General features: G+C 54.7%; 4 protein-coding genes across 4 annotated transcripts; 2 read left to right on the top strand and 2 right to left on the bottom strand.

Annotated features, from left to right (window-relative positions):
* Nucleotides 1–622: 622 nt before the first annotated feature.
* IUM83_15451 (uncharacterized protein) lies at nt 623–10,065 on the bottom strand (the record flags this gene model as incomplete). The annotated part of the gene is made up of 2 exons (XM_067940267.1): nt 623–3,477; nt 9,783–10,065. The coding sequence occupies 2 exons, from the start codon at nt 10,063–10,065 to the stop codon at nt 623–625; spliced, it is 3,138 nt and encodes a 1,045-aa protein (XP_067780211.1).
* Nucleotides 10,066–12,410: 2,345 nt separating this feature from the next.
* IUM83_15450 (oligopeptidase A) lies at nt 12,411–14,990 on the top strand (the record flags this gene model as incomplete). Its single annotated transcript, XM_067940266.1, has 6 exons — nt 12,411–13,010; nt 13,098–13,627; nt 13,704–13,776; nt 13,851–14,328; nt 14,407–14,704; nt 14,771–14,990. The coding sequence occupies 6 exons, from the start codon at nt 12,411–12,413 to the stop codon at nt 14,988–14,990; spliced, it is 2,199 nt and encodes a 732-aa protein (XP_067780196.1).
* Nucleotides 14,991–16,305: 1,315 nt separating this feature from the next.
* On the top strand, nt 16,306–17,520 carry IUM83_15449 (SPRY domain-containing protein; the record flags this gene model as incomplete). Its single annotated transcript, XM_067940265.1, has 1 exon — nt 16,306–17,520. The coding sequence occupies one exon, from the start codon at nt 16,306–16,308 to the stop codon at nt 17,518–17,520; it is 1,215 nt and encodes a 404-aa protein (XP_067780227.1).
* A 391-nt stretch (nt 17,521–17,911) lies between these two features.
* On the bottom strand, nt 17,912–23,200 carry IUM83_15448 (Brefeldin A-inhibited guanine nucleotide-exchange protein; the record flags this gene model as incomplete). Its single annotated transcript, XM_067940264.1, has 11 exons — nt 17,912–20,472; nt 20,644–20,713; nt 20,778–20,852; nt 20,923–21,231; nt 21,304–21,551; nt 21,621–21,858; nt 21,926–22,019; nt 22,087–22,193; nt 22,260–22,463; nt 22,541–22,652; nt 22,716–23,200. 11 exons carry the CDS (start codon nt 23,198–23,200, stop codon nt 17,912–17,914), a joined length of 4,503 nt encoding a protein of 1,500 aa, XP_067780226.1.
* Between the last annotated feature and the right edge of the window lie 151 nt (nt 23,201–23,351).

Below are 23,351 nucleotides of genomic sequence, written 5' to 3'. Positions count from 1 at the left end.
GGACACTCGCCACGTACGGGTAGTTGTCGATGTCAGCGTCGGCGCCACCGAAAATGCGGTTCTCCTCGTCCGCAGTCAAGCCGGTACTCTCCTTCTTAGGTGTTTCCTTTGCTGCAGCTTTCTTGGTGCCCACGAAGTCGGAAAACGAGTAGCCGTTCGCGGATGCCGACAGCGTCGCCAACGTCGAGACGAACGCACACACCTGTAAGAGCTTCATTGCCCAGAGACCTCGTTTAGCTACAGTTTTTCGAACAGTGCGAGGAGAAAAGATGAAGTGACCCCTGCAGTTGGAAAGCAACCTGTCGATGCACGTTAGCGCGGTAAGGTGTTCAAATCTTGGGATATTTGTGTTGTGGTGCTAGCAGAGCGAGAGTGTTGTCGAAACGCCATCGCGCCACCATCCAGCGCAGCTGGAAAACAGCGGGATAAGTTCATGATGGGAAGTACTGAACCACGACAATTTTCGGCAACATCATTGATGTTCGACCTCAATGCGAGGTGCTGAAGTTAATCTGTACAAGCGAGTCTATTTACTGTTTACTTTAAAGTAAGAAGCTGGTCAAAAAGGCACATATTCGTGTAACTTGGTTCCTACACATTGAAAACAAACTGAGCGCGAGACTCATTTTTTGTCGTCGTCGTCGTCGTCGTCGTTGTCGCCGCTACCGCTGTCGCTGTCGTCACCGCTCTCAGATTCCTCCTCCTGGTCTTCCTTGGTCTCCTTGGAGCCATCATCATCATCATCATCATCATCAATGTCCTTAGTCTTGGACTTGGATTTCGACTTGGATGTCTCCTTCTTCTTCTTGGCCAACTGCGCCTCGGTTTGCTTCTCATCCTCATCCTCCTTCTTCTCTTCTTCGGCCACTTCCTCAATAGCCTTTTCCAGCTCCTCCTCGAATTCTTCGTCACTGCCCGAGTCCGAGTCCAAGACGGTCTTCGAGTTCGACTTCGCCTTCTTGCCCTTCTTGGATGATTTTGCTGGAGTGTCCTCCTCTTCCTCCTCTTCCTCTTCACCGTCCTCCTCGTCCTTCATTTTCTTGAGCTCCTCCTTTTCATTCTCCTCCTCTTCTTTTTCATCCTCCATGATCTCTTCTTCAGCTTCCAACTCCTCCTTCTGGGCAACATCCTTGGCATCCTCAGCGTCCAGTAGCGCGTCCGCGTCACTGTTGTCTAGCGCATCCTCTTCGTCCAACTCGGCCTCCTTTTCCTTCTCTTCAGCCGCGGCCTTAGCTTTCTTTGCAGCCTCCATGTCATGTTCAACTTCCTCCTCGTTGACAGAAGACAGACGTCGGCGCTTACGCTCGTCATCATCTTCATCTTCACTCTCCTTAGCTTTCGACTTCGATTTCGCCTTCTTCGTCTTAGCTAACTTCGCCTTGGTCTGCTTCTCCTCCTTCTCCTCCTCTTCCTCCTCTTCCTCTGCCTCCTCGATAGCCTCTTCCAGCTCCTCCTCCAACTCCTCGTCGTTACCTGAATCCGAGTCCGAATCCGCAATGTCCTTCGACTTCGATTTTTTCCCCTTCTTGGAAGGAGTCTTATCCTCCTCTTCTTTCTCGTCATCATCATCGTCTTCTTCCTGTTTCACCTTCTCCAGTTCGTCTTTTTCGACATCTTCCGCCTCTTCTTCGGCCACTTCGATCTGCTCTTCAGCATCGAACTCCTCCTCCTCGGCGGCCTCCTTGTCATCCTCAGCATCCCTTAGCGCGTTCGCGTCACTGTTGTCCAGCGCTTCTTCCTCGTCCTCCTCGGCCTGCTTCTCATCTGCATCAGCCTTTGCTTTAGCCTTCTTAGCAGCCTTCAAGTCCGCCTTAACTTCTTTTTTCTCCACGTCAATATCAGTCAAGCGTCGGCGCTTGCCCTCGTCATCCTCATCTTCACTCTCCTTAGCTTTCGACTTCGATTTCGCCTTCTTCGTCTTAGCTAACTTCGCCTTGGTCTGCTTCTCCTCCTTCTCCTCCTCTTCCTCCTCTTCCTCTGCCTCCTCGATAGCCTCTTCCAGCTCCTCCTCCAACTCCTCGTCGTTACCTGAGTCCGAGTCCGAATCCGCAATGTCCTTCGACTTCGATTTTTTCCCCTTCTTGGAAGGAGTCTTATCCTCCTCTTCTTTCTCGTCATCATCATCGTCTTCTTCCTGTTTCACCTTCTCCAGTTCGTCTTTTTCGACATCTTCCGCCTCTTCTTCGGCCACTTCGATCTGCTCTTCAGCATCGAACTCCTCCTCCTCGGCGGCCTCCTTGTCATCCTCAGCATCCCTTAGCGCGTTCGCGTCACTGTTGTCCAGCGCTTCTTCCTCGTCCTCCTCGGCCTGCTTCTCATCTGCATCAGCCTTTGCTTTAGCCTTCTTAGCAGCCTTCAAGTCCGCCTTAACTTCTTTTTTCTCCACGTCAATATCAGTCAAGCGTCGGCGCTTGCGCTCGTCATTCTCATCTTCACTCTCCTTAGCTTTCGACTTCGATTTCGCCTTCTTCGTCTTAGCTAACTTCGCCTTGGTCTGCTTCTCCTCCTTCTCCTCCTCTTCCTCCTCTTCCTCTGCCTCCTCGATAGCCTCTTCCAGCTCCTCCTCCAACTCCTCGTCGTTACCTGAGTCCGAGTCCGAATCCGCAATGTCCTTCGACTTCGATTTTTTCCCCTTCTTGGAAGGAGTCTTATCCTCCTCTTCTTTCTCGTCATCATCATCGTCTTCTTCCTGTTTCACCTTCTCCAGTTCGTCTTTTTCGACATCTTCTTCCTCTTCTTCGGCCACTTCGATCTGCTCTTCAGCCTCCAACTCCTCTTTCTCGGCAGCCTTCTTGTCATCCTCAGCATCCATTACCGCGTCCGCGTCACTGTTGTCCAGTGCTTCATCCTCCTCCTTCTCGGCTTTCTTCTCATCTTCGTCAGCCTTTGTTTTAGCCTTCTTAGCAGCCTTCAAGTCCTCCTCAACTTCCTCTTCCTCCACCTCAATATCAGTCAAGCGTCGGCGCTTGCCCTCGTCATCATCTTCATCTTCACTCTCCTTAGCTTTCGACTTCGATTTCGCCTTCTTCGTCTTAGCTAACTTCGCCTTGGTCTGCTTCTCCTCCTTCTCCTCCTCTTCCTCCTCTTCCACTGCCTCCTCGATAGCCTCTTCCAGCTCCTCCTCCAACTCCTCGTCGCTACCTGAGTCCGAGTCCGAATCCGCAATGTCCTTCGACTTCGACTTTTTCCCCTTCTTGGAAGGAGTCTTATCCTCTTCTTTCTCGTCGTCATCATTGTCCTCCTCCTCGATCTTCTTCAGCTTCTCCTCTACGACCTCTTCTTCTTCCTCCTCCAGCTCCTCAATCTGCTCTTCAGCCTCCAACTCTTCCTTCTCAGCAGACGCCTTGGCATCTTCGGCGTCCAACAGCTCTTCCGCATCACTGTTGTCCAGGGCATCATCCTCTTCCTCCTCGGCCTCCTCCTCCTTTTGCTCAGCCTTCGCTTTGACCTTTTTGGCAGTCTTCAACTCCTTCTCAACTTCCTCCTCATCGATATGAATACTCAAGCGTCGACGATGGCGACGAACCTTGCAACCAGAGGTGGACGGGGTCAATTGGGATGAAGAGCTCGTAGTTGACGCCGAAGCACCCACATCAGTGCTCGACGTGGCAGCAGGAGTCACAGCAGGAGTGTCCGCCGACGAGTTCTGCGTCACCGATGAGTCGCTGGAACTCTCGGTTGTCGACGAACCAGCAGTAGACGTCGGCGATCCGGAACTAGACCTAGAAGAAAGCAGCGTGTCATCGGTTGAGGAGGCTTCAGTAGACGGAGATTCCGCGCTAGCGCTAGAAGTAAGCGAGGTATCGCCCGTCGATGAGGCGTCAGTGCCCGACGACTCGGTACTGGAAGTGTCGATCGTTGATGAACCAGCGTTAGAAGTTTGAGCCGTCGATGAACCAGCGGTGGAAGCCTGAGCGACCGACGAATCCGTTGCTGAGTTTTCAGTAGAAGGTGGACCAGCGCTGGAGCTTTGCGTAGTCGATGAGCTAATGCTGGAGCTTTGGCTGACCGATGAACCGGAACTGGTAGCGGGCGATGAATCAGAGGTCGAGCTCGAAGTAGTCGACGCAGTAGTCGCCGTTGATCCTGCAGTGGACGAAGCCAGCGAAGTCGTCTGTGTAGTCGATCCGGAGCCGGCCGTACTATCCGTGAAGTTGCTACCAGTGCCGCCGTTCAGGATGTCGTTAATGTAGTCCATGAAGAAAGTCAGACGAGTGTACACACCAGCGTGGACGCCGCACTTGCCGCCCCAACTCACGAATCCAATCAAGGTGTCGTCGCTGGTAACCAGCGGGCCGCCCGAGTCTCCGTTGCACGAGTCCTTGCCGCCACCATTCCCGGCACACATCATCCCCTCCGTGATTCGGTTGTTGTACTGCTTGTTGCACTCGGCATTCGAGATGACCGCGACGTTCACTTCTTGGAGAGTGAGGCTCTTCGATCCATCTTGTGTTAGCCCCCATCCGAGCACTGTCGCCTCGGTACCAACCGGGTTGTCCGAACCGTCCGCCTTACAGAGCGTGGCCGTCTTCTGCTTCGACGGCTTCTCCAACTTCAGGAGACCCACGTCATACAGGTGCTTCTGCTGGTTGTACATAGGGTGCTGGTAGCCTTCAATGACCTTGATCGCCTCGCCCTTGCCGGAACCGGAGCCCGCGCCAAGCTCCGACCCAAGGTGGGCGATGATGGTGTTCGTCTGGGTCTTGATGCAGTGCCCGGCAGTCAGAATGTACTGCGGGGCGATCAGCGTGCCACCGCAGAAGGTTTCGTCGAGCAGCTCGAAGCGCAGACTGGTGGCGTACGGGTAGTCGTCGATGTTGGCCTCCGAACCGCCGTAAATGCGGTTCTCCTCGTTCGTGGTAAGCCCTGTGTTCTCCACGTCATTGGTAGCGGAGGTCTTTGTGTTCATGGTCTCCGAAAACGAGTAGCCGTAGGCCGCCGACGAGACGGTCGAGGCCAGCGCAAGAATCTGCAGGACCTTCATCCTCACTCAGTCTCACTTCCTAAGCACGCGAGTGATCAGCGTAGCTCAGCTGGTCCTTCGAACAGCCTGAAGCTAAAGTGGAGAAAGCCAAAGTGGCAGCTTCACAAAGGCGCGACCAGGGGCGGCTATGGTTATGCTGGACGCTCTCCATCACCATCTCGACGCACTATCCGGTCTAGAAGTCAGCTCCATTCGCACACGAAATATCACGTAGCATCGGTGGTGCTAGCCGCATAGAGCGATGTGATTCGAGCATAAGGACGGATGGTGCCAGCAACTGAATTGAGGTATGGGGCAGCAGTCTGTTACCCCACCAACTGTAGCTGCCCAGCCCAATGCTACGAAAACATCAGGCAGGCCGCCCACTGGGACACATATATTGCAAGAAACAAGCCTGCGTTGTTCGAACGGGATGTGAAGCGATTATTTCGGCTCATTCCACTTCAACGCGGTGCACCGCAGTGCCTACATGGACGATATAAACACACACAACAACAACAACAACGAGTTTCTATTAGAGACCTTGTGCAATTGTCATTTTACAATGAGAGAGCACAGTGACAGAAACTAACCCAAACCTCGAGTATCTCACTGTAACTTTCCACATAGAATGGCCAAGTGATGAGCTTATTAATAATAGTGTTCAGTATTAATACAATGAGGTCAGAAACGAATTGTAATATTTCATGGATTTGTGGCAGTTGCACAACCTCGCTATTGTTCAGACAGACCTTACCCGGATCCAACCACAGTCACGGCACCACCACATCCATTGACCCACAAACATACTCGTTCGTCGAGCGTACGATACGGCCGCGAAAATCAACGCTTTTGCTCAGCCTTCGCTTTGACCTTTGTGGCAGTCTTCAACTCCTTCTCAACTTCCTCCTCATCGATATGAATACTCAAGCGTCGACGATGGCGACGAACCTTGCAACCAGAGGTGGACGGGGTCAATTGGGATGAAGAGCTCGTAGTTGACGCCGAAGCACCCACATCAATGCTCGACGTGGCAGCAGGAGTCACAGCAGGAGTGTCCGCCGACGAGTTCTGCGTCACCGATGAGTCGCTGGAACTCTCGGTTGTCGACGAACCAGCAGTAGACGTCGGCGATCCGGAACTAGACCTAGAAGAAAGCAGCGTGTCATCGGTTGAGGAGGCTTCAGTAGACGGAGATTCCGCGCTAGCGCTAGAAGTAAGCGAGGTATCGCCCGTCGATGAGGCGTCAGTGCCCGACGACTCGGTACTGGAAGTGTCGATCGTTGATGAACCAGCGTTAGAAGTTTGAGCCGTCGATGAACCAGCGGTGGAAGCCTGAGCGACCGACGAATCCGTTGCTGAGTTTTCAGTAGAAGGTGGACCAGCGCTGGAGCTTTGCGTAGTCGATGAGCTAATGCTGGAGCTTTGGCTGACCGATGAACCGGAACTGGTAGCGGGCGATGAATCAGAGGTCGAGCTCGAAGTAGTCGACGCAGTAGTCGCCGTTGATCCTGCAGTGGACGAAGCCAGCGAAGTCGTCTGTGTAGTCGATCCGGAGCCGGCCGTACTATCCGTGAAGTTGCTACCAGTGCCGCCGTTCAGGATGTCGTTAATGTAGTCCATGACGAAAGTCAGACGAGTGTACACGCCAGCGTGGACGCCGCACTTGCCGCCCCAACTCACGAATCCAATCAAGGTGTCGTCGCTGGTAACCAGCGGGCCGCCCGAGTCTCCGTTGCACGAGTCCTTGCCGCCACCATTCCCGGCACACATCATCCCCTCCGTGATTCGGTTGTTGTACGGCAGCAGTCTGTTACCCCACCAACTGTAGCTGCCCAGCCCAATGCTACGAAAACATCAGGCAGGCCGCCCACTGGGACACATATATTGCAAGAAACAAGCCTGCGTTGTTCGAACGGGATGTGAAGCGATTATTTCGGCTCATTCCACTTCAACGCGGTGCACCGCAGTGCCTACATGGACGATATAAACACACACAACAACAACAACAACGAGTTTCTATTAGAGACCTTGTGCAATTGTCATTTTACAATGAGAGAGCACAGTGACAGAAACTAACCCAAACCTCGAGTATCTCACTGTAACTTTCCACATAGAATGGCCAAGTGATGAGCTTATTAATAATAGTGTTCAGTATTAATACAATGAGGTCAGAAACGAATTGTAATATTTCATGGATTTGTGGCAGTTGCACAACCTCGCTATTGTTCAGACAGACCTTACCCGGATCCAACCACAGTCACGGCACCACCACATCCATTGACCCACAAACATACTCGTTCGTCGAGCGTACGATACGGCCGCGAAAATCAACGCTTTTGCTCAGCCTTCGCTTTGACCTTTGTGGCAGTCTTCAACTCCTTCTCAACTTCCTCCTCATCGATATGAATACTCAAGCGTCGACGATGGCGACGAACCTTGCAACCAGAGGTGGACGGGGTCAATTGGGATGAAGAGCTCGTAGTTGACGCCGAAGCACCCACATCAATGCTCGACGTGGCAGCAGGAGTCACAGCAGGAGTGTCCGCCGACGAGTTCTGCGTCACCGATGAGTCGCTGGAACTCTCGGTTGTCGACGAACCAGCAGTAGACGTCGGCGATCCGGAACTAGACCTAGAAGAAAGCAGCGTGTCATCGGTTGAGGAGGCTTCAGTAGACGGAGATTCCGCGCTAGCGCTAGAAGTAAGCGAGGTATCGCCCGTCGATGAGGCGTCAGTGCCCGACGACTCGGTACTGGAAGTGTCGATCGTTGATGAACCAGCGTTAGAAGTTTGAGCCGTCGATGAACCAGCGGTGGAAGCCTGAGCGACCGACGAATCCGTTGCTGAGTTTTCAGTAGAAGGTGGACCAGCGCTGGAGCTTTGCGTAGTCGATGAGCTAATGCTGGAGCTTTGGCTGACCGATGAACCGGAACTGGTAGCGGGCGATGAATCAGAGGTCGAGCTCGAAGTAGTCGACGCAGTAGTCGCCGTTGATCCTGCAGTGGACGAAGCCAGCGAAGTCGTCTGTGTAGTCGATCCGGAGCCGGCCGTACTATCCGTGAAGTTGCTACCAGTGCCGCCGTTCAGGATGTCGTTAATGTAGTCCATGACGAAAGTCAGACGAGTGTACACGCCAGCGTGGACGCCGCACTTGCCGCCCCAACTCACGAATCCAATCAAGGTGTCGTCGCTGGTAACCAGCGGGCCGCCCGAGTCTCCGTTGCACGAGTCCTTGCCGCCACCATTCCCGGCACACATCATCCCCTCCGTGATTCGGTTGTTGTACTGCTTGTTGCACTCGGCATTCGAGATGACCGCGACGTTCACCTCCTCTAGCGTGCGGCTCTCCGATCCATCCTGAGTTAGTCCCCATCCGAGCACTGTCGCCTCGGTACCAACCGGGTTGTCCGAACCGTCCGCCTTACAGAGCGTGGCCGTCTTCTGCTTCGACGGCTTCTCCAACTTCAGGAGACCCACGTCATACAGGTGCTTCTGCTGGTTGTACATAGGGTGCTGGTAGCCTTCAATGACCTTGATCGCCTCGCCCTTGCCGGAACCGGAGCCCGCGCCAAGCTCCGACCCAAGGTGGGCGATGATGGTGTCCAACTGGGTCTTGATGCAGTGCCCGGCAGTCAGAATGTACTGCGGGGCGATCAGCGTGCCACCGCAGAAGGTTTCGTCGAGCAGCTCGAAGCGCAGACTGGTGGCGTACGGGTAGTCGTCGATGTTGGCCTCCGAACCGCCGTAAATGCGGTTCTCCTCGTTCGTGGTAAGCCCTGTGTTCTCCACGTCATTGGTAGCGGGGGTCTTTGTGTTCATGGTCTCCGAAAACGAGTAGCCGTAGGCCGCCGACGAGACGGTCGAGGCCAGCGCAAGAATCTGCAGGACCTTCATCCTCACTCAGTCTCACTTACTAAGCACGCAAGTTATTAACGTAGCTTAGCTGGTCTTTCGAACAGCTTGAGGCTAAAGAGGTGAAAGCCAAAGTGGCAGCTTCGCAAAGGCGCGACCACATGTAGGCACTGCGTTGCACCGCGTTGAAGTGGAATGAGCCGAAATGATCGCTTCACATCCCATTCGAACAGCACAGGCCTGTTTCTTGCCAGTATATGTGTACACCAGCAGGCCAGCCTGATGCGAGTCGCACGACCGCTGTTTTCGTAGCATTGGGCTGGGCAGCTACAGTTGGTGGGGTAACAGACTGCTGCCCCATACCTCAATTCAGTTGCTGGCACCATTCGTCCTTATGCTCGAATCACATCGCTCTATGCGGCTAGCACCACCGATGCTCCGTGGTATTTCGTGTGCGAATGGAGCTGACTTCTAGACCGGATAGCGAGCGCGTCGAGATGGTGGTGGAGAGCGTCCAGCATAACCATAGTCGCCCTTGTACGATATTAACACACAACAACAACAACAACAAAAGTCTCTACAAACAATTCTAGAGATCTTGTGCAATTGTCATTTTACAATGAGAGAGCACAGTGACAAAAACTAACCCAACCTCAAATTGCTCACTGTACATTCCACATAGACTAGCCCAATGATGTCCACTTCACTGAACATGAAGTCACAAGTGAATTGTAATATTTCATGGATTAGTGACAGTTGTACAACCAGACAGCCTTACAGGTACACAACCACAGTCATGGCGCCACCACATCTTTTGACCCACAAACATACTCGCTCGCCGAGCGTACGATACGACCGGAAAAACCAACGCACTCAAATCTCCTTCCTCATCTTCTGCGCTGGACGTCTTCATCATTTTGCTCAAAACTGTGAAAAGCACTCTTTGCCGCTCGCGGTCTTCTTACCTGAGGCGGGCGGGTTCCACGTCGGATCATCGGTAGCAGCAGGCGCCAGCACGCTTTGCTCAGCCGAATCCGTGGAGGTCTCACTTTGCTCTGCCGAGTTTGAAGTCTCCGATTGATCCTCTTGGTTCGTGCTAGGGCTTTCAGTCTCCTGTTCGCCCGTGGCAGGAGCGTCAGTAACAGGATACACTGTCGTTGCGGCTGGTGTTGGGGCTTCAGTTGTCGGTGGTGTCGTCGGGGCCTCGGTCGTCGGCACTACGGTAGTGGGCACAGGTGTGAGCGTCATGGTCGTGGGGGTTTCTGTAGCTGGGGCGTCGGTGACAGGGTCTTCCGTGCCTCGACCCTCATCGGCGGACCCTGACGCATTTGGAGCAAAATTGCTGCCAGAACCACCAGTGACGATACTTTTGATGTAGTCGAGCACGTACGATACACGAGTGTACACACCAGCTTTCATTCCGCACTTGCCTCCCCAGCTGACTATGCCAACGAGCACGTTGTTGGCAATGAGCGGGCCTCCGGAGTCGCCGTTGCACGAGTCCTTGCCATTCCCGTCACCTGCGCACAGCATACCTTCGGTGATTCGATTGCTGTACTCTTTGTTGCACTCGGCGTTTGAAATGATGTTTATGTTCACTTCCTCCATCATGAGGCTTTGCGAGCCGTTTTCGGTGAGGCCCCATCCTCTCACTGTGGCAACTGTACCAACCTTGTTATCCGATCCGTCAGCAGCGCTCAGCCCGATAATTTTTGTAGAAACCGGTTTTTCAAGCCTAAGAACGCCAACGTCGTACAGGTGCGCGGACTTGTTGTACTTGGGGTGGCGGTATCCCTTGACCACCTTCACCTGCTCCCCGTCAGTCGATCCCGATGCAAATGCAGTTCCGATCGATGCGTAAATGGTGGCTCTATCAGTCTTCACGCAGTGGGCAGCCGTCACCACATGCTGGGGGGGCAACGAGCGCACCGCCGCAGTAAGTGCTGCCTGCCGCGTTGTTTTGGCGCAGACTCACAATGAACGGGAACTTGGATGCGTCCGCCTCGGATCCGCCAAAAATGCGGTCCTCTTCGACGGCGGTGAGCCCGGTACTCTCCTCCGCTGTCGAAGCGTCACTGGTCCCGGAAAGTGAGTATCCTTGAGTTAAGGTGGCCATTAGCGCGGACGCAAGCACACCAGCACGAACGATCGATGCGAACGACATTGGGCGTGCAGTGTTCGTGAATCCCCTACTAGCGAAATCCGCTCTCCGCTGGATAAAATGCCTAGTGATGCTGGTTAGTCGCAGCTTATGGGACTGTAGAGGGAGAGAAGGATCCGGTGACGGACGATTGCCACCATGCACTCAACAGCCTTTTCAGGCCTGCCATTGAAGTGCTCCACTAAAGTATCGGACAAGGTCGCCTGAGGAAGGCCGCATTCCAGTTGGCACGGTCATGGCTCCGACCAGAACCGTTACTCAGCATCGCCTCTGCCTTGTATTTACTTTGAGCACCTCGAACGGTACGAACATTTTTTTCTGTCTGGACACCACGCGCAGCCTCGCCGTCACGAATGTCGCCAGTCGCAGGTGGCGCCGTCGCCACCGCCCCGCAGCGAAAAGGCGATGCCAGCAAAGGCCGACTTGCAACGGGTAAAACCCTTGACCGAGAGGGTGCAAGACACCCAGCTGACAGATTCCGTAGCAGCAGGCGCCCGCAGTCGAGTCTCTCCATCCGGATAACCAAACACCTTGATATACAGTACAGACGAGGGCGTGAATAAGGAACGGGTGTCATCCTATAACCCCCAAAACCTAATGTTATGCAATTGTAGAGGGAAGAGCTTGAAGCACTGACATTGGCCATCGCAATTGGCCAGCTGGGCCTCTGCTGGGCGGGAAATTCGAATTTGTCACGAACAAGGTGGAGCGGCAAGCACGGAGAATGCGCCTCACCAAGCAGCCCTCTGTGCAATGCGCACCCGCGAGCCAACGTGGAGCCTCGCGACGCTAGGAGAATGCGCTCGGGAGAAGTTTGCGCTGGACAAGGCGCCGGGCAAATCGTCCGTCAAGAGGATCCTGGACAACGAGAGCTCGCTCAAGCGCATTGCGGTCGACTTTCGCTGCCGCAAGAAGGTGCCGCGGGCGTCTATGGTGGCCCTGGACTCCTGCGATCCAACCCATGGACCAAGGTGTGATCGCGTGGATCAAGCGGCGTGTACTGCAAGACTGCGGCGAAGGGGCAGTCTGGAGACTGTGCTGCGAGCTGTACCCCTTTGTAATCGAGACATCGGACGCAGTCACGTGGTGCAGCAACGCGTGGAATGCGCTGGACGCCGACACCATCAAATCTTGTTGGCGCCACGCCGGCTTATACGTGATCCGGACACAGATTAGTGGCATAATTAACTAAATCAAGTATTTTGTCCACATCAATGGCAATTTATGCCCTCTAATTGGCTCATACCACTTGAAAGTTGTTATATATCAGGCGTTCCTTATTCACGCCCTCGTCTGTACATGTAGCAGCAACAATCTGTTGTCTACACCACATCAGCTAGTGTACCAAGGATACGGTACACGTATATAGCGGTTAGGGCTGCTATCCATCATCGACATTTGAGGCTGGCAATTGCCATCGCCGTCCATCATGATGCTGCTCCGCTGTGTGCGTCCCCTGCGCGCGGCGTCGCCGGCCGCCGCCTTTCGCCGCCCCGCGCTGTTCTGGCGGCGCTTCGCCTCTGCGTCTGCCAACTCACTGGAGGTGTGCGTGCGCGAGCGCCAGCTGCCGCCCTTCGAGCGCCTCCAGTTGGCGGAGATCGAGCCGGCGGTCACCGCCGCCGCCGCCGACTACACGCGCGACCTGCGCGAGCTGGAGAGGAAGCTACAGGACTCGGGCAAGAATGTGCAGTTCGCGGACGTGGTGGACCCGCTGGAGGTGCAGGGAGACGCGCTGGGCCGTATGTGGGGCATCGTGGGGCACCTCATGAGCGTGCGCAACTCGGAGGAGCTGCGCGCCGTGCACGACAAGCTGCAGCAGCTGGTGATTGAGACGGTCACGGTGGCATCGCAGAGCAAGACGCTCTACGACGCGTTCCTGGCCGTGCGTGAGAGCGAGGAGTGGGCCAAGCTCGAGCTGGCGCAGCAACGGATCATCGAGCTCAGCCTCAGAAGCGCCACGCTCAGCGGAGTCGGACTGCAGGGCGAGGAGAAGGAAAAGTTCAACAAGCTCAAGCTGCGCGCTGCCGAGCTGGTAGAAAAAGACGCCGTTTCAAGGCAGTGTGCTGTATGTTTGGACGCGGTGGGTGACTTATCTGTGCTGGGTCGTTGATATCTGCAGAGCACCAAGTTCTCGTCGAACTTGCTAGACGCTACGAAGGCATACTCCATCACTGTGACTGATACGGACGAGCTGGAAGGACTGCCGCCGTCGCTGCTGCAGATGTTTGCGCAGAGTGCTCGTGACGACGGGCACTCGGAGGCCACTCCCGAGAATGGACCGTGGCGTGTGACGCTGGACCCCCCGTCGTACGTGCAGTTCATGAAATACTCGGCGAATCGATCGCTGCGTGAAACTTTGTACCGTGCGTATGCGACTCGCGCGAGCGGCGAGTCTTTCGATAACGAGTGTGTCATCGTTGAGCTGCTTGAGATCCGCCAGCAGATTGCGAAGCTGCTCGGATTCAACTCGTATGCCGAGGTGAGCATCTCAAAGAAGATGGCGCCGAGTGTTGAGGAGGTCGAGAAGATGCACCGTGACCTGCGCGAAAAGTGCGTTGCTATCGCTCACGATGAAGTGAAAACGGTGGCTGAGTATGCGAAGGAGCACGGGCAAACGGAGCCGCTGGCTCCCTGGGATCTCGGATACTGGTACGTGCTGTATGATTGGTTCTTGTGAAGGGCGACGCCGTTGCTAAGTCGCTATGATTTTCCTTCGTTTCAACAGGTCGGAGAAGCTGAAAGCGGAAAAGTATCTGTTCACTGATGAGGAAATCAAGCCGTACTTCCCGCTCGAGCGCGTACGTCCCTGCCTACTTGGAATCCGGTCCTTTATTTCAGATGACTCATTATCATTTATTTTACCGGTGTCCAGGTGCTGGACGGTCTCTTCTCGCTCACTTCTCGGCTGTTTGGCGTGACCATTGAGGCCGCGGACGGCCAGGCCGACGTGTGGAACTCGGATGTGCGCTTCTTCAATGTGCGCAGCGCTGAGGGCGACAAGGAGGTGATCGCCCAGTTCTTCCTGGACCCGTACTCGCGCCCGAGGGAGAAGAACGGTGGCGCTTGGATGAACACGTGCGTGGACCGCAGCCGTCTGCTTGGCCCCAAGGAGAAGGGTGGCAAGCGTATTCCGGTCGCCTACATCATCTGCAACCAGTCGCCGCCCGTGGGCGAGACGCCGAGCCTCATGACGTTCCGCGAGGTGGAGACGATCTTCCACGAGTTCGGCCACGGCCTGCAGCACATGCTCACGCAGATGGAGTACGGTGACGTGGCAGGTATTAACGGCATCGAATGGGACGCCGTGGAGATCCCGTCGCAGATGATGGAGAACTTCTGCTACGACAAAGGTCCGTTTAACCGCGGTATGTCCATCATGTCGCTAGTGGACATGTGAGGAGCTCACCTATCATGTTTGTATCCGACAGACACGATCGCGGCGATCAGTGGGCACTACACGACCGGGGAGCCGCTGCCCGATGAGCTCTTTGAGAAGCTCAAGGCGGCGCGCAACTACATGGTTGCCACGGGCATGCTTCGCCAGCTGGGCTTCGGCGCGCTGGACATGTACCTGCACTCGCACTACGCGCCGACGCAGGAACCGCTGTTCGCAGCGCAGCAGCGTCTGCTGGGCGAGTACGCCGTGCTGCAGCCGCTGGAGGAGGACAGATTCCTATGCTCGTTCGCGCACATTTTCGCGGGAGGCTACGCCGCCGGCTACTACAGGTATGCGTTAACTGCTCATTGTCTTGACGCAAGGACACCCGACTGACTCGTGTAAACTGTACGCAGCTACAAGTGGGCCGAGATCTTGTCGTGCGACGCCTACGGCGCCTTCGAGGAGGCGGCCAAGGAGAGCCCTGAGGCCGCAGCGCGCGTGGGTCGCCGGTTCCGCAACACGATTCTGGCGCGCGGTGGCGGGCAGCACCCGGAGCAGGTCTTCGAGGCCTTCCGCGGCCGCAAGCCGTCCGTGGTGCCGCTGCTCACGCAGTACGGCATGGCGGACAAGTAGTTGCAGTTGCAGGCAAGTTCAACATGGCGAAAAGTATCCATCACGGACTGACATAGAAATGGCTCGGTGCTGCTTCGTGAATGGACACCGATGGGTGCCACGCGTTTAACGCGCGAGCGAGTGGTCGCGGGGCTTTGAAGGTGGCTTTGCTCGCGCATGCAAAGCCCAAGTCAGCCGCAGTCCGCGCCGCGGGTGCTGGCGCTACTGGTCGTGCTGGCGCGAAAAGAACACGGGCTCAGATACGCGACGCATCCCTCCTAATGCAACTTCAACACCACGCAACATTAAGTCTCACAGGTTTCTTTAAACATAGAAGCTGCAAAGAGAAAAGTATCGAAAACTGTAAATTGCGCCTGAGTTTTTGTAATTTTACACTTTAGCGCTCCAGCAATCGAGGAAACGGACCACACGGCAGACGCGTCATGCTGCCTGCATGTGTAGCATAACGGCACGATCGAGCCACGAGCTCGACTGCACCACAGCGAGGGCTCGACGGCGGAGGATTGCAATCGTATCGATTACCTTTGGAGACATCGTGACGCGTGGCTACACTGGTGGGCCCTTTTCCTCTTCCGGCTGCCAGTAGACAGTAATGCAGCGTAGGCGCGCGTCTCCTCGTCGTGGGCCAGGCGATCTACCGCAGACCACAGGAAAACGCAGGGTATAGACGTCGGGATAGCCTCTAGCTCCGTGGTCGCAGGGTCGGGCAAGTCCACGTCGACGAAGCCCGCGATGAAGGCGGCGTTGAGGGCAAGCCGCATGATGCAGAATGACGGCGTCTGCGAAAGCCATGCTGGATCGAAGCCGAAGGTGGACCCGCGGATGACTCGAGCAAGCCTCACAGCCTAGCGTCCACGGATCGGTACCGCGGCGTTCGTCAGTTATTACATGGTAATAAAAAAACTGAAAACAATCTGCCCGGCGATCGCACAGTAGGCGCATGGAAACGTCGGGTTTCGCCCGGTACGTATGTTGAAGAGACCGCGGCGTATAATCTCTCGCAGGTCACGGTTCCGTGTTTCTATGGCCGGGCGCGTGCACGCGCAGCAGCAGTCAAGCCTTTCAGCCGCTCATTATCGCATTGTCCGTGGAGTGACCGGATCACTTGCGCGCACCCCAAGACCAGAGCACCGGAAGCGAGCGCTCTACCCACATCCACCCAAGCTTTACTCACTACTAGTACTGTACTAGACGTTGCAGTAGCTACAGTAGACCGGTTTCCCCACCCACCCACACATAACACACACCCATAAACTTCAACAAGATGCTGTCGCCGTCGCTGTCGTCGTCGCTGCCGTCCCCCACCGTGCCGGCCATGTCGTCGCGCCTGCCGCACCTCAACTCGTTCGTGGTGCTGACCAAGAAGCCGTCGGGCCGCCGCCTCGCGCGCCGCCGCGGCAGCATCGCCAGCTCGTGCTCCACCGCCAGCAACTCGAGCGACGACGAGTCGGAGGACGCCGGCTCGGACCTGGACGCCGACGACTGCTGCGTGGCCTACGAGTCGTACGCCGCCGTGGCTAAGCGCAGCACGCAGCCGGCCGCCGCTCGCGCGCACGCGAGCCTGCGCTGGAGCGACCTGCGGCGCTCACAGAACAGCGCCGACGTCGCCGAGCTGCTCGCCGCGCTGCGCCTCAAGCGTCGCCACACGCGCGACGGCGAGGCGCTGGAGCTGGCGGCGCTGGAGCTGTGCTTCGAGTTCCTCTCGCTGCCGGAGCTGCAGGCCGCCGCGCAGGTGTGCACGGCCTTCCACGACGTCGTCTCGACCTCGGAGACGCTGCTCACGGGCCTGTACAGTCGCCAGTGGCGCAGCAACATGCTGCCCGAGACGTACGTGACGCTGCCCTACCGCGACCAGCTCGTGCTGTGCGCGGGTCGCCCCACGGACGCCGCCCACGAGCTGTCGACGCGCAGCAGCGTGACCCACTTGCCCGACGGCAAGTACCACGTGGTCAACAACTCGATGCTGCGCAACTTCGACAAGGGCGCGGTGGACTCGGTGCGCGGCGCCAAGAAGCTGCCCGTGCTGTCCTGCGCGCGCGCCCTGCACAAGACCATATCATACTACGAGGTGAGCCTCAAAGGCTGCGGAAGCGTGGGTCTCGCGTCCGTCTCCGACGCGGCGACCCGGAACGCCTACGGCTTCGGCTCCGGAGAGCACGTGGGCTGGAAGGGCGTGTCCTACGGCTACCACGGCAATGACGGCGACTTCGTGTTCAACGACGGCGCCAAGCCGTATGGTGGCGAGTGGAACGCCTTTGGCCCGTCGTGGGGCCGAGCTTCGGCTCAGGCCGGAAACCAGGAAGAGGAGCAGACCCCCGCCACGTTCACGGTCGGCTGCGGGCTGGACGCCGACAAGCACCAGGTCTTCTTCACCCTGAACGGTGAGATGGTCGGAGCGGCGCCGACGACGGTGCTGCCCGGAGATTATGCTGCTGCCGTGTCGCTCCACGCCTTTGGCGACCAAGCCGTGATCAACGTTGGCGCGGCCCCGTTCCTCTTTGACATCGAGGGTTTCTGTGCAAGCTCTTAGCTTGGTTTGATACCGTTCAGACCGAGCCGAGAGCTTGCACAGAGGAGTACAAATACCCCCGTCGATCCCCGTGCCGCCGTCAGTCGGCCGCTTCAGTCGTTTTTTTATTCATCCTACCTACGTGTTTCCATTTATTCTGCTCGCGGCTAGTGTGTAGTTGAGCTGCGCGAGCATCGGTGGCAGATTCAGAGCCACCCGCACTCGAAAACTGACCCGAGACATTAATTCCAAGTATCTCGTGATTGATGTTACTACTTCTTGTGTGTTGGCAAACACTGTTTGCCTACTACTAGTACTAGTAGTATTTTGTCTGCTCTACGTCTGCTGGTAGTCTTACCTACCTGTATCCATGGCTACTCCATAGCTGCATCATCGTTCAGCGGATAGCATTTTATTCCAAAGCCGCGTCGACCTCGACCGCGATAGTGTCGGAAGCGTGTTGTCGCTCTTCATTCGAGTCGACTTCTAGCGTGGGTTGGCAAGATTCATCGATTCTGGGTGAACTGGAGATCAGTTCGCCTTCGTTGTGGAGACCATCTTCAGGAGGGTCAACTGTTGTGGATGGCGTGTTTGGTGCACCTGGTTTCACGGGGGATTCGCTGTCGAGACTGCCGTCTCGCTCGGTTGTCGGAGAGGTCATAGGTGAGCTGAACCGCATGAACACTTTCATCGCTGACGACGCGGTTGAGGCGGCAGATACAAGCGAGGACGGTCGAGTGTCACCCAAGCCGTGGGTCGAGATGCGGCGTGCTGTGCGATTGATTTTCTTGGATGCCTCTGCGATAGCATCGTCAATCAGTCGCATCCACTCCGCCTTCGAGCTTGCACTGTCCGCGAACACCACGAACGACTTGATCGGGTTTTGGATCTGGAAAGCATGCTTCGACATGACACCGTCGGGGATGTTGGAAACGCGCGTAAGTTTGAGACGTAACGAGTTGTGCGGGCTCCATCTCCCGGTCATACTCTTGTCAGCATACAGGAGTTGATCGTTGAACAGGAAGAATCGATATAGTTGGTTGCGTGATCGACACTTCTTCGTTAGATCGCCCTCGTGGATGAAGGTTGTCGAGTTTTTGAGGTAGAAGTGCGCTCGGTGAATACGCTGGATGACTGAATGCAGCTTTTCTGACGTCTGGCGAACTTGAATCGTCTCCTTCATATCGTTCACGAGCAGATGGATATCCCCCATTGCCTTCCACGGATCGTCACTCGCCGCCGCTTCTTCGATAGCTCGGGCCCACTCGTATTTCTTGTCGTCCGGGATAGCATTACTGTTGTCAACAGGGTCTTCGTCACCATCCTCCTGGTGTCTTCCATCTAACGAATCCTGCAGCTTCCGAAGCAAACCGCAAAATGCCTGACGCTCGACCGGCATGTTCAAGAACAAGCATGTGGAGATGCAATATCGTAAGAGTTCGAGACACTGCATTCTCGTAGACGAATCTGACTGGTTGTCACACAGGATGGATGTCGAGAGAGTGAGCAAGGAAAACCACACACGCTCGAACAAGATTTTGATCAGATCCGGGCTGATCGGCGTATCAACGCCAACAAATTGGAAGGTGTTGTAAGCGTGAGATAGATCCTTCATAAGCTCTTCCGATTGGGCCACAGCCTTGGCGATACCACCGCGAAACTTTTCGTTTTCCAGATCTGCGGCTGTAACGCTAGCTTCACGCGAGGCTTTCGGAATAACTCGACTACCCTTGATATGCATTGGATTGTGCGCAATGTCATCGTATATCTCCTCAAGAAATCTCTTCGGAAGGTCCTTGCCGTTATCGATACCTCTGTTGTTCTTCACAAATTGTTCCTTTGACATTTTGTTCTTCTTCACTTGTGGGTTATGCAAATCTGTATTCAGCATGATAATGGAATACGCAATGATCATTGCGGTATCAGCAGAAGAAAAAGCTGATGGTGAGTCGTCCCAGTAGCACTGCGCGAAAGCCTCAACCATACGCTCGATCTTTTGAGCTTCCCCCGGGAGACGGAACCCCCCGTTGGTTAGGAAGTGCCGCAGAGACTCTACAAGCGTCATACCCTTGAATGAAATCGCTCGTACATAAGTCAGCCGAATCTGAACTTTAACATCTTCATCACCCTCACCCAAGTAATCTCCAATTTCAGTCTCGTCAAAGAAATCGTGGTATATCCGGAGGAACGAAGTTATGCTTCGTGGCGAGTCCTTGATAAAATTCATCGCGACTAAATACTCCAATGCCTTTTTCAGGCTTTTAGACGACGATATTTCCATTGCGCGCTTCAGAAGCTGCTGATTGTGTTTCTGGAGCTCATTTCGCATCCGAATCGAAATATTACCGCCGTACTTACGACTGGACTGGCGCTTCAACCCGGGGTGAGTTTTCACCTCTGTTGGAGAGTTAGGTTGGCTAGCTTGATCAGAGACTACATCCCCGTTTGCTGTTGAAACCGATGCATCCTTCATGGGCGATGCTTCTTCACCCGACTCATCTTGTTCCCAGCCGCCATTATCCATCGAAAGCATACGTGTGCGCTGGTCTCGACTGATGAGGTGGGCATGACCACTGGCGTCCATAATGCTGCGCGCCATGGCAAGGATTGTGCTGATTGCCAGATTTTGCAGCTCTAGGGCGGAGTCATCCCCATCGTCAGCATTGCCAATGTGTCCCCCCTGGCTGCCCTCGCCAATCGAACCTAACGTCGAGCACAAGTGCTCAAATATTTTCCACTGCTGGATCCGATCCAAATCGAAGTTGAGGAAAATCTCCACGACGTTGTGCGGAAGCTGTAGCCACATGGTCATTTCGTGCATAATTTCCATCTGGTGATTCTTCGCACAGGGTGCTGGGGCTTTTAGAATTCGCAGAAGGACATGCTCAAACATAAGTGCTAGCTCCACTTTGAGATATCGTCGGTAGTGGTTCCATAGCGTTGATGCTAGCGTCAAGTTTGCTCGAAACACGTCTGGCAGCCATGTAAGCACGGTGGAGTTAAGCGTTGACAACACAAATCTTCGAACTACCTGACCAAATACTCGCTGCTCTCGGGCTCTCGTTCCTGCTGCCAAGAGTGTCTGGTTGAGGGCCCGAAGAGAGCTTACACTTGAGCATTGGTCGCTTTCGGCAGCCGTCTCACCAAGCCCTACAAATTTGCGGTTGACAGCTTTACTGAACGTCACGACTAACTGCAAAGCATTTTTCTCAGCCTGGTAGGAGGAGATACGTCAGGCGATGGTAGTTAAAGGGTAGCGCTAGATGAAGTTTACTCACCACAGAGCTGGCATAGTTAATCATCGCATCAGATATGTCGTTACAAAACTTGGTGGATTGAATTGACAGGTGGCTCTGCATCCACAAACAAAATCATTATCAGTATTTGTTTCCGGTCGTCACTGCCTTCCTTGCTCAACCTTACCTTGAATACGCCCAACATGTTGTCGGTGATGGTCGCAATTTCCGCACCAGTGCTAATATCGTCAATGAGATCCACAACCAACTCCCGAGTAAGAGCATCTGACGACTGCTCAAGTTTCAAGCCTATGGTTTCCTCAACAGTGGGTTTTGCGCTGATCAAAGTGGCTTCGTAAGCACACATGATCTTAGAGACCAGTTCATCCTCAAAGGACTTGGCAAGGGAACTGTCGAAGTCTCCAATAAACGTGAGAGCCTTCAGAATTGCATGAAGTACAGGGGGGTCAAACCCTTTGGTGCACTTTCGAATGACCTTAATAGCATTGAGAAACAGGCGCAAGGTTAGATATTTTTCATACCCATTGACCTCACTCTCGTCCATTACCTTTTGGAAGAATTGAAGTGCGGGCTCAAAACGAGACTTGATTCCTTGCTGGCATATCGAGGTGACTGCGTCGATAACCACCTCAAGACGGCAGAGCTCTGAGCCATGACTGTCGAATACGCCCTCATCAAGACAGTGAGAGAGTCCCGCTACAGCTGCCTCAGCAGCGCTTCCCTGGCGAGTGTAGCACGCCAACAGGATCGGATACATATAGTACTCCATTGTCTCCTTCCAGCCTATAAGTTTTGCTAAACACAAAATGAACCATTCAGACTAAAAACAAGAAAGTTGATGCCAGCATAGGAAAGTAGATCTACCTCTTGGCAGCGGTGGATCGGTTGGTACAGTAGGCAGCGGGGAACTTGGAGCAAGTAGCTCTTGTTCTCGCACTTCTGTCGCCTTCAATGAAAATGCAGATCGTAGCTGCTTCAATTTACCTGGCGTCGTTGGAGGTGGCGGGGAGCGAGCACTTCGTTGCTTCCCGCGCCCAAGTACTTCAGTCGGTGTAACTGAAGCAAACAACCACAGCTTGTGCAGGTCACTTAAGGAGGCCGCCTGCTAGTCATCAAGAAATAAGTAAGTCAAATTGAGCTCTTGAACTCGGAATACCTTCATCGGCTACCTTTTTCTTGTAGCCGAGAAATACTTCTGTGCCTCCGGAAGTCGAGTTGAGATCCGCGACGTGCCCAAGAGGGGATTTATCGACCTTCATGTACCTGAATACGTCGCACTGTCAGACACAGTACAGCCTCATATCTCTGACATATTATCAAGAAACCTTACCCATACGGTAGGCTCTCATTTTTCCTCGGGAATAGGACAACCAAGTCAACGATTGCTGATGTGGCGGACCGCTTGAAGCAGAGATAGATCTTCTCGCCTTGCGTTCCCTGTTTCAACCGGAAGCGGTAACATTTAGGTATATCGCGATGATAGCGCATGAAGTCCTTACTTACTGTGTTAATGTTCGCGGGAACGCCACGCCTTCGGACTACCTCGTAGTCGCTCGGAACGAATTCGCCTCTTTCAGGGAATATAGCGATTATCTCGCTTATCGGAGATTTTCCGGAAGACTGGTCTTTGCTGTGGCAGAGGTACACAAAAGTCCCTCGCCCTCCTTTGTTCAGATCTGCTCGCTGGCCACTTTGGGAACGTTCCAACTGCAGAAAATGAGTACCGTGGGTGCAATAAGAAACATGCCACTGGCAGAACGAGAGAGAATACATTGCGAGCAAACCTTTAAAAACCCGTCAGGAACGGGGTCACCTCTGAATATCACAGTGAGATCAGTGATAGGTTCTTCGTTTCCATCGATTATCTTCCACCGTGGCATCTCAGGGGAAGGATTGCTAAATCAATAGCATACTAGTTAGTACTGGATTTGCAACAAGTGGCATAAGAGAAAATGTTACCTGTCGTAGCTAAGGCTCGGACGTCGAGTCAATTTGGATTTACTCTTCTCCATCGCATTGGGTACGAGTGCCATCAAACGTTCTTGAGGACTTTTTGGAGGAGAAATGGCTGCAGCGGCCTTATCATTCACAGCGTCGGCCCCATCTTCGACGGCTTCTATTGGTGTGGGATTGTATTCCTGTCGGTGAGCGAGACTGTTTTCTGCAGTCACGCGGTCCATTCTGGCCAGCGTTTCCTGGCAGATCTCTCGAACGCACACCAACTCGTCCTCATCGTCTGCAGTCTCGTCGAGGATGGTGTTAATCCCGCTTCGAAGTGCCGCCTCGAGCAGCATTTCTACCGGCGGCGTTATGGTTGACTCCGATGTTTGGTTGACTGCATCTGTCTCTAGAGCCCTGACGTCTGGAGACCCAAAGGTGTTACTAGTCATGTCCATCTCCAAGCCCAGCCCAGGGGGCTGGCTACCGCTCAACACGTCCGCCATTCTGTCTACTCCGAGCTCCCCTGCCCCCGTCCAGATCGCTCAAAACTCAGGCTAGCAAACCACCTCGCCCTCCCCGCCTGCTATATATACCGGCGCTCGTCTCGTAGGCGCAATCGCGTTCCGTTTCACAGTTCAGGAACGTCGAGGCCAG

This window comes from Phytophthora cinnamomi (assembly GCF_018691715.1).
Source record: "Phytophthora cinnamomi strain GKB4 chromosome Unknown Contig128, whole genome shotgun sequence".
Classification (NCBI taxonomy): domain Eukaryota; phylum Oomycota; class Peronosporomycetes; order Peronosporales; family Peronosporaceae; genus Phytophthora; species Phytophthora cinnamomi.
Note: the sequence above shows the minus strand (reverse complement) of the source record. Positions and strands in the feature narration are given on the sequence as shown.